This window comes from Sander vitreus, chromosome 16, assembly GCF_031162955.1.
Source record: "Sander vitreus isolate 19-12246 chromosome 16, sanVit1, whole genome shotgun sequence".
NCBI lineage: Eukaryota > Metazoa > Chordata > Actinopteri > Perciformes > Percidae > Sander > Sander vitreus.
The window spans coordinates 25,313,122-25,329,736 of NC_135870.1; the positions used below are offsets into that span (position 1 = coordinate 25,313,122).

General features: G+C 43.7%; 1 protein-coding gene across 1 annotated transcript; it reads left to right on the forward strand.

Annotated features, from left to right (window-relative positions):
• Window positions 1-4,550: 4,550 nt before the first annotated feature.
• kcnv2a (potassium channel, subfamily V, member 2a) lies at window positions 4,551-15,706 on the forward strand. The gene is made up of 9 exons (XM_078272070.1): window positions 4,551-4,688; window positions 5,056-5,193; window positions 5,668-5,846; window positions 5,957-6,128; window positions 9,409-9,600; window positions 10,284-10,538; window positions 10,645-10,761; window positions 12,462-12,587; window positions 15,370-15,706. The coding sequence occupies exons 1-9, from the start codon at window positions 4,551-4,553 to the stop codon at window positions 15,646-15,648; spliced, it is 1,596 nt and encodes a 531-aa protein (XP_078128196.1). The 3' UTR covers window positions 15,649-15,706.
• Window positions 15,707-16,615: the final 909 nt, after the last annotated feature.

Sequence of the window (16,615 nt, forward strand, 5' to 3'; positions counted from 1 at the left end):
CACTGCATCCTGTCTTTTCTAGAATGCATGCGAGGATCCACTATGAACAGGGGTGTCTACATACTAGAACATGTAGCTCTAGTCTGGGACTGTTTTCATGGTCTAGGCCCCAATGAAGAGAAATCTTAAATGTACAGAATCCAGCGATATTTAGACAATGGTAATTCCAACTTCAACATGACAATGCTCTCATAGGTGAAGTACACAGGTTCTTTACTTAATAAAAAGGGAACCAATACAGCAATCTAAAATTACAAGTAAAAGTCCTACATTTCAAAGTAAAAGTACGGCAATATTATCAGCAAAATGTACATAAAGTATAAAAGGGCTCTTGTGGCTGATATATTACATGATTAGATCATTGATGCATCAATGTGCAAATATTTTACTGTTGTAGCCCGTCAACGTGGACCTACTTTGATCCATTTTGTCTACGGTTAGATCTTTGTGTGTGTGTGTGTTTGCATGTTGTATTCTTGGTTCTTGATGTAAAGCATTTTGGATGCCTGCTGGTTGCCGTAAAGTGCTATATGAATAAATGTTGAATGATTTATATAATTGTGACATCAAAACTTCACAAAAGTCTTGTTTTTAAAGGCACAATTTCTGAATATGGGTTATGAGCCTTCAGATCGCAGTTTTATATAGCACCTAAATCTGCTTTTTAATCAAGACTCTTTACAATATGGAGTCTTAAGTTGTAAAGAAGTGTGATTGAGGATCAGAGACTGGCAAGGACGAGTCAGAGGAAAAATTCAACTAATTCAAACAAGATGCACCCCGCTTCTCAAGGAGCGGTTTCAGAGAGCAGGACAGAGCAAGACATGAAACAAAAGCCACGGTCAGGTATCAAACTCATGTAGCTAATACCGCTGAAACATCCCCTGAATCTGCAAAAAACTCCCCGCTCCTGACTAGTCATGGCCGGGTCAGTCAGCTGAAGGATGAACAGGAGTGTTTGTGAAGTGGGTTGAGGCGGTAGGAGAGCTGGTAAGTCGTTTTTATTTGGAACGAGTCGGGCTCCATCAGTTCATCATCCCAGTTTAACTGCAGCAAGGATTAATCTCCACTTATCTGAATGCTTGAGTTATCAGTGGGACATATACGTCAAACGCACTTGGATTAAGACAGACGTCAGATGTGTGGGTCTAAGTTACATAAAGGACTACGGCAGTCTGCCTCATTTACGTTTTAAAAATACTTTTAACAGCAATAAAAGCAAGATTGACCCACAATGTCAAATTTAACCAAAATAAATGCCGCTCTATACCCCAGTCTTTAATAATTGTATACATTTTACATATATTTCACAGGAAGTGCCTTGCTGGCTTTCCAGTATTGTTTTACATACACAAACAAAGCCGTAAGTTACCTAACCGTAAACTGATAATCCGCGTATCTGCCCTCCATTCAGGACTTACACTCCTCCAGAGTCAGTAAACAGGCAGGACCTACACCAGGTTGGAGAGATAATCCCTCCACCTAGTCCTGGGTCTTCCCCGAGGCCTTCTCCCAGCTGGACGTGCCTGGAACACCTCCCTAGGGAGGCGCCCAGGGGCATCCTTACCAGATGTCCGAACCACCTCAACTGGCTCCTTTCGACGCGAAGGAGCAGCGGCTCTACACCGAGCTCCTCACGGATAACTGAGCTTCTCACCCTATCTCTAAGGGAGACGCCAGCTACCCTCCTGAGGAAACCCATTTCGGCCGCTTGTACCCTGGATCTTGTTCTTTCGGTCATGACCCAGCCTTCATGACCATAGGTGAGGGTAGGAACAAAAACTGACCGGTAGATTGAGAGCTTTGCCTTCTGGCTCAGCTCTCTTTTCGTCACAACGGTGCGATAAATTGAATGTAATACCGCACCCGCTGCGCCGATTCTCCGACCAATCTCCCGCTCCATTGTCCCCTCACTCGCGAACAAGACCCCAAGGTATTTAAACAACTTCACTTGGGGTAAGGACTCATTCCCTACCTGGAGAAGGCACTCCATCGGTTTCCTGCTGAGAACCATGGCCTCCGATTTAGAGGTGCTGATCCTCATCCCAGCCGCTTCACACTCGGCTGCGAACCGATCCAGTGAGTGCTGAAGGTCACAGGCCGATGATGCCATCAGGACCACATCATCTGCAAAAAGCAGCGATGAGATCCCCAGCCCACCGAACTGCCACCCCTCTCTACCCCGACTACGCCTCGATATCCTGTCTATAAATACTACAAACGGGACAAAGCACGGCCCTGGCGGAGGCCAACCCTCACCTGAAACGAGTCCGACTTACTGCAGAGAACCCGGACACAGCTCTCGCTTTGGTCATACAAAGATTGGATGGCCCTGAGAAGGGACCCCCCTCACCCCGTACTCCCGCAGCACCTCCCACAGTATCTCCCGGGGGACCCGGTCATACGCCTTCTCCAGATCCACAATGCACATGTAGACCGGTTGGGCATACTCCCAGGCTCCCTCCAGGATCCTTGCGAGAGTAAAGATCTGGTCTGTTGTTCCACGACCAGGACTGAATCCGCATCGTTCCTCTTCAACCTGAGGTTCGACTATTGACCGACCCCTCCTTTCCAGCACCTTGGAGTAGACTAGAGTCTGTGGACTGATCAGAGCAGAATTGTTCTTTTTGGGTTTACCGGCCGCAGACAGTTTGTCCAACGACCCCCATGTACTGAATTCAAGCCACAGTACACTGTGAAGACAGTAAAGCATGGTGGTGCAAAAATCATGTTATGGGGATGTTTCTCATACTGTGGTGTTGGGCCTATTTATCACATACCAGGGATCATGGATCGGTTTCAATACATCAAAATACTTGAAGAGGTCATGTTGCCTTATGATGAAGAGGAAATGCCTTTGAAATGGGTCTTTCAACAAGACAATGACCCAAAACACACCAGTAAGCGAGCAAAGTCTTGGTTCCAGATGAACAAGATTGATGTTATGGAGTGGCCAGCCCAATCCCCAGACCTCAATCCCATAGAAAAATTGTGGGGTGACATCAGAAATGCTGTTTCTGAGGCAAAACCCAGTAATGCAGAGGAATTGTGGAATGTAGTTCAATCGTCCTGGGCTCACAGGTGCCAGAAGTTGGTGTGAAGCAGTTCTCAGAAATAATGGTTATGCAACTAAATATTAGTGCAGTGATTCAAAGTAAAGCAAACCCTTGAGACGTTTTTCAGTTCATGAAGTAAATGTTTAAGTTTGTAAAGAAAAATGCAAATAACATTCCTTTTTCTTCACTTTCTGTAAAGGTAGAACACAAACGTCATCAATTTTGGTCATGTTTTTTTGGAATTGAATGTGCAGTGTTATCAATGCATTGATATTATGGAATTAAAAGCTATTCTAAGGATGTTGAGCATTATTCACTTTTTTTTAAACACACTACTATTCTGAACACAACTGTACGTATGTGTATGCGCATGCGTGTATGTATAAAAGTGTGTGTGACTATATACACTTTTATATTAGAGCTATCAGTCTTCCTCTGTACCATTCGACTTTCATTTGTTTTTTTTAATATATTATATAGTGTAGTGTATAGGTATTTAAGAGGATGAACCTTTCCAGTATTTTTTTGTTAAATCAACATTTTATTCGGTTTTTAGAACAAAGGCAATTTAATAAAATACACACATGACAGCAATCACAAATACTGCATGAGATAATACTGCATTAAAATAGAAATAATAAAAGAGCAGCATGGTATACATGCGTAACGTGATACAACATAGGACCTTACATGGACGTGTCTTTTAAGACCTTTCCAGTATTTGTTAGTGGCACTAAACCAAAGGAGTTCCAACGTTGAATAACCAAAAGTAAAATGGGAGCACATACACAGATATTCAGGACAAAGTGGACTAATCCCAATTTCACCAATTTATTGTGGCCATATCGAACAAACATGCTTTTTTTTTTTTTTTTTTTTAAGCAAATGTTAGAATGCTAACACACTCAACTAAACGGGGACCATAATAAACATTACCTGTAAAGTATCAGCATGTTAGCATGCTGACATTAGCATTTAGCTCAAAGCATCATTCTGCCAGTACAGCCTCACAGACTCACTACCATGGCTGTAGACTCTTAGTAGTGTTCCTTTATTTCATCACCTGTCTAGGATGTGATGCAGGAAAAAAACATTATCAAACATAATTTTGATATTTTAGACATTGCTTGCAACTATGTTGTTCAGTCCGGAACCAAGTAACCAGATTGGTAAAGTTATGATATGTCGGAGTAAAGTGGGAGGGGAGAGAGAGATCAAGAGATGAATGAAATGAAAAGAGGATAATGGTATTTAAAACTTTAAGCACCCAGATCATCTCAGTCAGCTGCGTTAGAGGACGAGAGTCACTTTCTACCTCGTGTGTGTGTGTGTGTGTGTGTGTGAGAGAGTGAGTGAGAGATGAAGGTCAAGGCACATGTGCAAGATTCCAGCTGTTCCAGTGTGTTGTTGAGATTTAGGTGGTGGTAGAGCTGCCAGCATGTCTCTATTTGCAGGTTGACTGATTTTCGGTTCAAATACGCATGCACGAGGACCATGCTGACCCACCTCAGAGCCCGTAGCAGGAGTTTGTTCCCCAGCTACAAGATCGGCAGCTGGACCGAAACCGTCCAAGAACCGGCCGACTATCTGGACTTTACGAACAACTTTGTCAAGCCATGGAACTCGATGCAGGTCAGACACTTTATCAACTCATAGTTTTATGTTTCTTTTCATTTGTTCTAGTCTTTCTCTAAATTCCTCTGCTCTTCACTAGACAGGATTTAGTTTTCTGATCTGAGAGGGAAAATCACGTCCCTCTGTCAAGTTAAAATTGACTAAATGAGGCTCCAACAGAGCATCTCAGACAGAGGGTGATACAGGGGCAGCAGCCAGGGGCAGTATTAGAAGAAAAAAAAAAAGTTTTTGGAATATTAAAGCATGTAAACATGTTCTAGTAGAAACACAAAATACATACAAAAAGTATGAACCTGAATTAGCATAATGGGTCAAAAATGCTCAATTCATCATCAACATAACGTTTTTTGTGTTATTATTGAAGGATCTGAGCAGAGACATCTATGATATTTATGCTGAGTATGAAATTGAGGAGGAGGAAGATCGACTCCCGGTGTCTTCTTCCCACCTGCTGCTCTCTCCAACCAAACACTTTACTCTCAACATCAACGTTGGAGGAACGGTAACTTTACTCATCTTCTACCATGAACATACTGCTTAATTAGATATGTTGAAAACCAGCCTGATGCCCCCTTTTATTGTCGTCTATATCCACGACGTTCCACTTCCGAGATTGCTCCGGTGCCGACAGAAATTCCGCCGGATTATACTCTTTTCGGGCCGGATGTCTGTCACCTTCCGCTTTCTTTGTGTTGCCGTTCTAAACTCCTGGATGTGGATTTCTGAGGACTGTGGTTAACTGCTCCTCAGATCTCTGCAGGGTAAATCCAGACAGCTAGCAAGACTATCTGTCCAATCTGAGTTTTCTGTTGCATGACATTGTCCCCATAGAGAAATTTGTCTTGGTCTCAAATGCTTTACGCATGGATAAACATTTTAAAAGCGTTCTAGTGTGTTCATTCTCAAAATGGTTACATTTTTTGGTTTACCTTATACTATATTTCACTTTCTTGTCTTCTGTTTTCCTCTTCCCCAGGTGTACCACTTGCCCTATAGGTTAGCTGCCAGGTATCCGAAGACAAGGATCGGCCAGTTGGCCATGAACACAGACCACATGAGGAAGATGGATCTCTGTGACGACTACATCGTCCAGAGCAACGAGTTCTTCTTCGACCGGGACCCTAAAGTCTTCCATAACATCTTCAACTTCTACAGGTTACATAAACATACATTGCAAAATGAAAGAAGAAATGAGATTCCCTCTTCTTTAGGACTTCTTGAAATAATTCTGGACCCCTTCCTCCTATCTCTGTCCTCTCCATCAGAACTGGAGTGTTGTGCATTAAAGACGAGCTGTGTCCCCACAGCTTCCTGGAGGAGATAAACTACTGGGGCGTCAGAATCAAAAACAGCCAACGCTGCTGCCGCATCTCCTTTGAAGAGAGGCAGGAGGAGCTGAACGAGCAACTGAAAATACAGAAGCAGCTCATAGCAGAGGTGGGTTGGCAGTGTGTGTTCACATTGTTTTGTAAGGGACGTAGAGGAGGCTGTACCTGTACCTCTGGAGACTTGCAGAAGATAGCCTGGTTCCAGATCTCTGAATCATTTGTTGACAACTCAAGTGGTGTTCTGGTGAATGGCTGTCTCCCAGGTGGAGAGCCTTTTTGTGAAGCAATAAAGTTTGTGACATTATCAGATAGTGACATCCTAAACTCAGCATTAGTTACAGTCAACAGTCTACTCACTGTTTTTTTATCAGTGATCATGATACTAAACCATAGATATGAAACTACAATAGAGCAAGGGTGACCAACCATGTGCAATGGAGGGCCAACAGTCTGCAGGTTTTCATTCCCACTGATGGCCAGACGTGTTCCTCCACTCAACTTAAAGGAGTGCTAATCAGTGGGTGGAGTCCTTGGTTGAAAAGAAATCCTGCAGACTGGTATAGATAGTAATGTCAGTGGGACGGTCATGTCACGAAATGTGGTACATAAATGGTCCCCTATCATGAATAGGAATAAATCATTTTGCTGATTGACTTTTTTTTTTTTTATCTTGCCATTATTTATTCTATTATGTTTATTATATGTATCTACAGTTTTCATCAGGTCCAAATGTAAGTTTTTCGACCACTTTGGTTTATGACCAAATACCATGGCCTATTATAAATACCTGCAAAGCTAATGACATTCCCATCATCCTCAGCTGTACTTTGTGTTAAGTGCTAAAAAGCAAACGTAATGGCTAAAACTTTGAAATGTTGCATGCTGAAACACTTAACTAAGATGGTGAACGTGGTAAACATACAGTACCTGCTTAGCATCAGCATGTTAGCATGTCATTGTGAGCAAGGTAGCATGCTAATTTTAGCATTTAGTTCAAAGCACCGCTGTGCCTTAGTACAGCCTCACAGAGCAGCTAGCATGGCTGTGGGCTCTAGTGTTGGTTTCTAAAAGATGTAGGTTATCATGCAGTATTGGCCAACACTGTTCTTTTAATACATCCATGTCGAACACAGGCTAACAAAGACATATGCTTGTTTGATATGCTTATTAGCTAGCTACATTAGCTAACATATTATACACATCTAACAATCCTGCTCCTGTTCAAATGTATTTTTCCTCACATTATCACAACACATTTAGTTAAACGTGAGAGTGTTGCTGAGCAGGATTAAACAGCAGCTAATAAGTTAGCTAGCAGTGGTTCTTCTCAAGGGGGTCGCAAGATAATTTCTGGGGGTCGCCAGAAGGTTGGGGAGAAGAAAATGAGAGTGGGGAATGGTTTTTACATTACTGTGTGAGTTTGGTACATTTCATGTGTTATACTCAGAGCTTCATTTGTAAATCAGGAGGTCCTGGAACACAGAAAGGGGACTGACTGAAGGCGGGTCAGGGGGAGAGAACAAGTCACAAACGCATCAAAAATCCACAGAGCCTGGAGCACATTGGACAAGGCTAGGTGCTAGCTGCTAAAACTCAAACCTAAACTAAACTGTCATTAAAGCAAAGAATTAATTGTTTACATGTATTAATCGGAGCATTCACAAAAATCACTCAACGTCAGCAGGGGGGAGGCGCATAGAAACAGCTGTTTGCAGCCCTCTTTCTCATTGTCGAGGAGGGGGGGGGGGGGTCACGAACACCAACCTTACTATTTTGGGGGTGTCGCGATTTGAAAAGGTTGAGAACCACTGGCTTAAAGTATAACACCATAATAGTCCAAGTAAGCTCCTCCTCCATTAATCACGTTTATTTCAAAAATAAAAAAAAATTATTTTTGTCACTTACCTCTAGTGTTACCTATCAATACATATAGTTTTGGTTTTATTTATTCAGGTGTTGGGAGTCCTGCTTCCACCCCAAAACAATGAATGTGAATGGAAATTATGTTGTGTAGTGCGGCCATTGAAAAATTACATTTTTAAAATAAAAACATAAAATCAGTGTCCCATTTACCGTAGATAATCCAAAGAATTGCAACTTGAACTATGTAATGAATTAGTATTTTGTACACACTAATTATTAGCCTACTCTCCCCCTCCGCTCTATGTTTATACATGTTGCAAATAGGATGTCAAGAAGTCATCCCCTTCTAGCTTCAGTGGTTCAGCAGTTTGTTTTTGTACCTGTGAGATTAAGTTAGTAATCTGCTGGCTGACCTACATTATAAATCACTGCTCCGCGTCGCCATTTTAACAGATGGAGAGCAGAGAATAAGCTTTTCCTTGGCACAGATTTAGACAGACAGCCTGACAAGCCAGACCCACATCCAGATGTTGGGTCTGGGAACTCACCATTGGCAGGGCTCAATCCGAGGGGCGGGATAAACGGTTGTCTTTCAAATTCCCTCTGCACGCAATAGGATCGCGCTACAACCAACCAGAGCAAAGCTAGTTGATAGATTAAACTTTTTCCGTATCCGGTCGGCAAAACTCCGAACACATCTTCCTTTTTTAAGAATGACTTCAGTGCCGTTCTTTGTTCTTTTCTCAAAGAAAAGTCTTTCAGAGTCGCGGCCAAAAGCCGATTCAAAAGACCGCTGTTCGCCAGCAGCAGCAGCCATCTTCTTTGTTTTCAAGTAGCAGGGAATTCACGCGGAACCGTCGCAACTCTGCCGTCATTATGTTAAGCCCGCCCACCGACTCTATACACCATGTGATTGGCCTGACTAGAGTTTGGTTTTTCCAGCTCGCAAGCCAACGGAGAGTTGTTAGACGACCCTGGCTGCGTCTAGATTTTGAGGCTATCAGACAGATGTTTCCGTCACAGAGGTCCCACTCTGATGCAGTTTGTTGTACCAATTTTTTCCCCCGTTAGTTTTTACTTCTATTCAATTGCATTTTATTTATAGTGTTAAATCACAACAGGAGTTATCTCAGGACACTTTACAGATAGAGTAGGTCTAGACCACGCTCTATAATTTACAAAGACCCAACAATTTCCTACGAGCAATGAATTCAATTGGTTTTAGTTTGTTTTGCTCTGTCTTCATTTAAAATGAGAAATTTTTTATAAACCTTTAACTCTTATTCATTGCTTAAATACATACTTTTTTTTGTACATAGACTATTGTATCATTTTACACTTAAAAAGTATTCTGTTTAGTTCTGTTTTATCCTAAATAAAAGTTTACGTATTTTAGAAAAAAAAATCAATCCTTTCATTTCCATAGTTGTCCACTTTTTAAAATGTATTTTTTGTTGCCATCAACAATAATGTTTCTCCTGTTTCTGTTCTGTGACTGGGACGTATTTCTGCCCCGTGTCATCCAGCTGGAGATGGAGGAGAACGAGGTGCTATTTGATGGCTTGGCCTTCGGGACGTCCCGAAAGATGATCTGGAACCTGATGGAGAAGCCGTTCTCCTCGGTCAGCGCTAAGCTGATGGGCGTCGCCTCCTCCATTTTCGTGCTGGTCTCGCTGGTCGCCATGACGCTCAACACCGTGGAGGAGATGCAATACAAGGTGTGTGTGTGGGTGGGTGGGTTGGTGTGTGAGTGTAGGTGTGCAGGTGTGATAGAAAATTGCATATCTGACTAACTTTGATTGCTTGAATCTCATTTCAGAACTGGTTCTGACCAGCTTTCACCCCTCCCCCTCACCCTCATACAGCCTTGTAGAAACTACATAAGGATGCTGCTCTTCCAAAACTATTTGTATTTTTCTCTCAGACTCTCCTGATGCATTGAACCTTCTTTGCGCAAAGAATAAATTCTTAAAAGACTTTGTTGACTGAAGCCTTATTTTAGATCTCACCCTGTGTATTAGAATTCCCACATCACAGGGTAAGAGAGCAAATGCGATCGGAGCATTACAGCATTAAATGCAAGCAAACTTACACGGGATTTATTTTTATTTTTAGACTGTCTGTTATATTCGTAGATTCATTTGCATTTGATATATAAAAAAAATCCAAAGCAAATGTGTAAAAACATAAAAGATTAAAAAAAAATAAAAAAGGAGAGAAGAAGACAACATAAACAGTCCCAGTTAAAATCTGGATATTCCAAAAACAGTTAAGGACATCTCACTAATCATACCATAAATGTTAAAGAAAATAAACATCATATCCAGCTAGTTCATCCAGCAAACAGTCCACTTTTTTTTTTTTTTTTTTTTTTATAATTCCTATTATTTTTTTCTTCCAGACGGCGTCGGGCCAGCTCAGCGGCAGATTCTATGGCGAGTACGTTGAGACGTTCTGCATCACCTTCTTCACCCTGGAGTACCTGCTGCGCCTGGCGTCCACCCCCGACCTCAAGTGTTTTGGACGCAGCATGCTGAACACGGTCGACCTGGTGGCCATCCTGCCGCACTACCTGCAGATGGTGCTGGAGTGCTTCGAGGACCAGGACATGCACCTGCACTCGGGGGACATTGAGACCGTGGCGCGTGTCGGGAAGGTAAGAGAGGGGGCTGATGGGGGAGGTTAGCATGAGATGATTGGATTGATTTTGTCTCACCCATATCCATTGGTTTTTTTCTTCTGTGTTTTTATCTTTTCTGTAGGTGGGTCAGGTCCTGAGGATCATGCGTCTGATGCGAATCTTCAGGATCTTGAAGCTGGCTCGTCACTCGACCGGCCTCAGAGCGTTCGGCTTCACACTGAGACAGTGTTACCAGCAGGTCTGACTAGAGCTGAAGATCTTTGCCCGAACCCGACGGGACCCGACGGTTTCGGTCGGGTTCGGTCTTAATTTCTATCATTTTACACGGGCTCGGGCCGGGCTCGGGCTGGCGCTCCGGGTTGCGCGGTAAATGAGCGGTCAGGTGATGCGTTTCGATTAGCGCCACAAATGGATGCTGAGGAGGTGAAACGGAGGCTGGCCTCTGGAGGACTTATTTTATTTCTTTGTTCCAACTTCCAAGTGGCCTATAGCCTACGTTAGTCATGAATAAATTATGCTAAAAAATGTATAAATGACTCATTCTTGACTAAAGGCAAAAGAGCCTTGCACACATTTGAATAATGTCGGGCTGTAAACGGGTTCGGGCTTTTAAAAAGCTGTCAATCAAAATGTACTTGTCGGGCTCGGGCCTTGTCGGGCCGAACTTTTAAGGCCCGATTACAGCTCTAGGTCAGACTGTACCTACAGCTGATGTCAAAGAAGCCAGTAATAAGAATCAAAAGACAGAGGAATTACATTTTTTCATAGTTGAGTTCAAGCAAAGATTTTCTATAACTAAAGATAGCACATTACACGCTGTGTAGTCTCGCATTGCCAGACCTTCCTCCACAGCGCTGCGGAGGAAGGTCTGGCTAGTCCACACTAGGCATGGGCCGGTTACCGGTTTGAAGGTATACCGTGGTATAAAAAAGTCACGGTTTCAGAACCACTAACATTTTCGGTGATACCGTTCCTGCAGTATGAGTTATTTTGGTGGAACGTGTATGTTCAAAGATTGTTTTAGTCGTGCAACAGAAAACTCCGATTGGACAGATAGTCTAGCTAGCTGTCTGGATTTACCCTGCAGAGATCTGAGGAGCAGTTAATCATAGTCCTCAGAAATCCACCAGAGTTTAAAATTAGAAAACCAAAGAAAGCGTGACATCAAAGAGGGACATCCGGTGGAATCTCCAGCGGCACCGGAGCAATACCTGAAGTGGAACGTCGTGCATATAGACTACACGCTGTGCCAATGAAAGAAACGGTACACACTTCCTGTCTTCCTGGCCTCGTCTGAAAGTGTAGCGAACGTCATGTGGATGGAAGAAAAGTTATATTTGCATAATTTACTAATACTTTTTTTCACTAACATTAGTATTTACACAGCTGAAAGATATTTAGCATTACGAAAAATAGTTTTGTTAGGGCGTTTGCTAACGTTAGTTGATGTTAGCGTATTTGTGTTGCCAGATCTTGCGAGAGTTCGGTCCTGAGACAGAAACAGGTCTCAGACAGAGTCAATTTTCTCCTGATTTGGCTGTCTAAAAAGAATGCCATTTTAGTGTCAGAATGTTGGGAGGTTTGTGGGTCCAATATTTAATTTGGTGACTATGGGTCAAAAGAATTCAGTTCATAATCTGTGTTCACGTTCACTTCTCCCATTGGAATCAATTCACTCAGGACCTGCCGCTACTCTACTAATGAGGCATAGCCGTGGAGAAACCCATGTGACACAGATATAGGAAACTACTCTGATTTAGGGCTACTTGAACCGTCTCTGGTTCAAGTAGGCACCAAATCTAGTAAGAATTGGATGAAATGTGTAGGAGGAGCGATGAAGAAAGTGTTTAAATGCCTGAAAAACCTGTGTGTGGATAGATACTAATGAATCTCAGACGCCTCACAGTTCTACATAATAGAATGTGTTTGTGTGTGCAGGTGGGCTGTTTACTGCTCTTCATCGGCATGGGCATCTTCGTGTTTTCAGCCATGGTGTACACTGTGGAGCATGACATTTACAACACCAACTTCACCTCCATCCCACACGCATGGTGGTGGGCTGCTGTGAGTCAAACTGTTAATAAACCTGCTTTCTGTCTGTTTTCTATACCTGTTCTCTGCACCCATCACTTTCTGTGTACATCACCTTCAGCAAGTGGGGTTTTCCAAAATACAGCCAGTCAGTATACTCAGTTTAGAAAACACACAGACAAGTAGCTGCGACGTGAGCAGTGACTTGTCTACTTGCTGTGTGTTCCTGGGGAATTAAAAAAAAAATCAATCCACTAGGAGGCAGATCAGTGTTAAATCATCCCTGACTAACACCAATATCTGCCTTGAGATTTTTCTCAACGTAAACATAACTGAGCATGGCGACACCCAAGGAGGTTACTTTCTGTTAATATTGAGATTTACCGCTGCAGCTAACGGGGGACAGGCACAGTACCGGGCAGATGTCAGGCTGTATGGTTCCATGATGTTACAGGACCATTGTATCTGCCTTGGGCCAGACCCTTGGAAGAGGGATGACCAGTTGCAGGTCCAGACTGTTTCAGAATGGACTGAATAAGCGTTGCAATATCGGCCCTTTTTGAAACCTATTTGGTCCAGGTAAATTACATGGGATATGACTGATTCTAATGTTGGCTAGCATCCTAAGATCACAATTAATCAGGCTGATAGGTCTGTAGCTTGAGGTGAGGTGTCCTTGCCGGCTTCAAGCATAATCGAAATAAGAACCTGAGATTTTAACTGAAGGAGTCTGGGGGTAGCAGCAGCTCAGTCCGTAGGGACTTGTCTTGGGTGCTGTTATTGGCCACACACCCATGTGGGGCCCAAAGGTTCTTTGCTGACGCCCATAAACGTCCTCCACACAGGAAAATAATAAAGTACAGGCAGAGAGCAGGGTCTTTGCAGATACAGACACCGCCACAGGGTGGGTCAAGTGATGAGTCACTGGTGGTAACAGCAAGTACGGTATTAAAGGTCCTATGACATGGTGCTCTTTGGATGCTTTTATATAGACCTCAGTGGTCCCCTAATACTGTATCTGAAGTCTCTTTTATATAGACCTTAGTGGTCCCCTAATACTGTATCTGAAGTCTTTTATATAGACCTTAGTGGTCCCCTAATACTGTATCTGAAGTCTCTTTCCCGAAATTCAGCTTTGGTGCAGAATTACAGCCACTAGAGCCAGTCCCACAATGAGCTTTAGGGGCCATCCACACACAGACGCTTTTTGGTGCAAACGCACATTTTTAGCATCGTTTGGGCCCCTCGTCCACACCAATCCACTAAACGCACTGCCTGAAAATGCACTTTTTTGAAACTGGGTCCCAGGGTGAAAAAATTCGAAAACGGCTCTCTTTTGGCTTCGTCTGGATGGTGAAACCGGATATTTATCGTATCGATGATGTCATCGCCACACCCCTCGACCTCTTACCGCAGTCCCGCACTAGCGCACAGCCACACACGACTGCGGTGAAGCTAAGCGAGCATATCCCATCTCAATGGTCAAACCAGCTCACTTCATCTAGCTAAATAGCTTGTCTCTGCTCCCTGACACTTCCCTCTGCTCTGCTGGTCCTGGATTCTACACAAGATATATTGCTAACGTTATGTAGCTAACGTTAAACATCGCTAAAGTAGCTGACCGCTACAGCAGCGACGTAACGTTAGCTGCTATGGTTAACTAGCTGTTTATAAAGTGGAAGCTAGCTAGCTAATCTATCTGCTTATCAACTCCTTGAACGGATTATAGTAACTTTTACCACGGCTTATTGTAGAAAAGCTACTGCAAGACAAACGTGTAGATTATCAAAAAGACATTGGCTCATTGATGTTTGTTTGACTGCCGATGTTAGCTAGTTAGCAGAGCTAACGTTAGCGCGCTAACGTTAGCTCTGCCAGCTAGCGCGCTGCAATCATGTCCGATGGCAGACAGAATTGCAAAATAAAAAGCAATCCACAGCACATTATACAATGTAAACAAAGATGTGTTTCCTTGCGAAGGCCTTTATAAAATGAGGAGTGGTGAAAGTTATTTTAGTCCATGGATGTATTAAGAGAACGTTAGTCTAGCTAGTCATGTTATGATGGGAAGTTGACTCTTCCGTGTTTTGGTGAATTTCTGTAGCAGAAACAGCGCCGCCTATAGGCCTGGAATATGAAGTAGCGCGTTGAGTCATTTACACCTGGGAAGACGGGTAAAAAAAAGATCGTTTTGGTACGTGTGGACGTGGCCTTACTTAGTATGTGCCATTTCTGTGTCTGTAGCTATTGAGGAGGAGGGGGGGGGCAAGGTGGAGGGTGGGGGGTGTGGCCTTGACTAACTGCCACTTTGCTCGTTTGAAAGCCATGATGTCTCTCTCTTTCTCATGGGCGGGCCAAATTCTGTGGGCGGGCAAAGCAGAGTAAAGGGAGGTAACCTTTCCCCTTATGACGTCATAAGGAGGAGATTCCAGATCGGCCCATCTGAGCTTTCATTTTCTCAAAGGCAGAGCAGGATACCCAGGGCTCGGTTTACACCTATCACCATTTCAAGCCACTGGGGGACCATAGGCAGGCTAGGGGAACTCATATTAATGTTAAAAAACCTAAAAGTGAAATTTTCATGCCATGGGACCTTTAATAATACACAGATCCCAGAATCCGTACGTATTTGAGATGAACGACTGCTGTCAGCGCTAACTGTGGTAACAAATACTTTGCATGTCCTTTGACTGAATCAGAATAGGATTTATATTTGATAGAGAGAAATGATCACGTCGTCAACATCTCATCAAGTCTTTTTATTTCGAATTTTGTGGTTTACTCTGTCTTCCTCGGTGTGTCTTTCCTCCTTCAGGTGAGTATTTCCACCGTGGGCTACGGCGACATGCTCCCTGAGACCAGCCTGGGCCGTATCTTCGCCTTCGCCTGCATCTCCTTCGGCGTCATCCTCAACGGCATGCCTATCTCCATCCTCTACAACAAGTTCTCCGACTATTACACCAAGCTCAAGTCCCATGAGTACGCCACCGTCACCAAGGCCCGCGGGAAGATGCACTTCGCCAGGAGGGCGGCCAAGAAGTTGGCCGAGTGCTGCGAGGACGCTGCTCAGCCGAGGACATCCCGCCGGCAGTGAGCCGGGGTGTAGATCTCCAATTCTACAGTAAGATGTGTCTGGACAGGCAGGAGTGACAGTCAGGGATGTGAAATGAACCTGGGACATTCGGCAAAGACTACTTAAACCCTGTGGCAGAGTGAGACTGCAGGAGACATGGAAGTTTGAACCAGTTACCTGCTGAGAAATCTCAAACTATCTAGACCTCAGTTAAGACGCTTTCGAGATCAAAATGTAACTCCAAGGTCAGGACTGTATTTCTGCTGAAGAGAAATTTTAATATACATCCTTTCATCTATCGGATCCATCCATCCTACATACCCGTGTATTGCTGTTTAGCCTATCTCAGCATGCACTGCATAGGGAAACACCCTCCGAATCAGTGGGGTGGGTTTGGAGTAGATTGGAGGGGGGGTGTGGGAGGGGGGACAAATGTTGGTAAGAGCTGCAAAGATTCTGCAAATTCAGATTCCAGCTTCTGAACGCTTTAGTGCGTAACTTTTTTATAATAACGAACGTCCGTTACATTCAAGCCGTTGCCAAATGCTACAAAGCTAATTGAGACTATCAGCTCCACACAACCCTCTCTGTATTCCTCAGTATGGCTGTGTTTCAGAAGATTGTGGCGTCCGGCGACTTTCGTGCGCAGAAACTCAAGTGAAGATAATGACCTCTTCTGAAGAGCGCAATCACCGAAGGCTTGTATCATGTGGACGCACCGACAGTGTTGTTGTCATTAGAGTTCCTCATGGGGGGAGACAGAAACTATAGCCTGGTTGAAACCAGACCCTTCTCAGTTGTAACTGAGAGTGGGTCTGGGCAAGGTTCACTCACAGCTCATTTCCAAAGGGGCGTCGCCAACGGACACCGCTCAAATGCCTCTGGGCGCAATTGGATAGTCCTTCAACCAATCAGACCAACGATCCGGGTGACGTAGCAGCGACAGCGGCATCAACGGGTTGCTGCGCTTCGGTGGCCGTCATGTTGA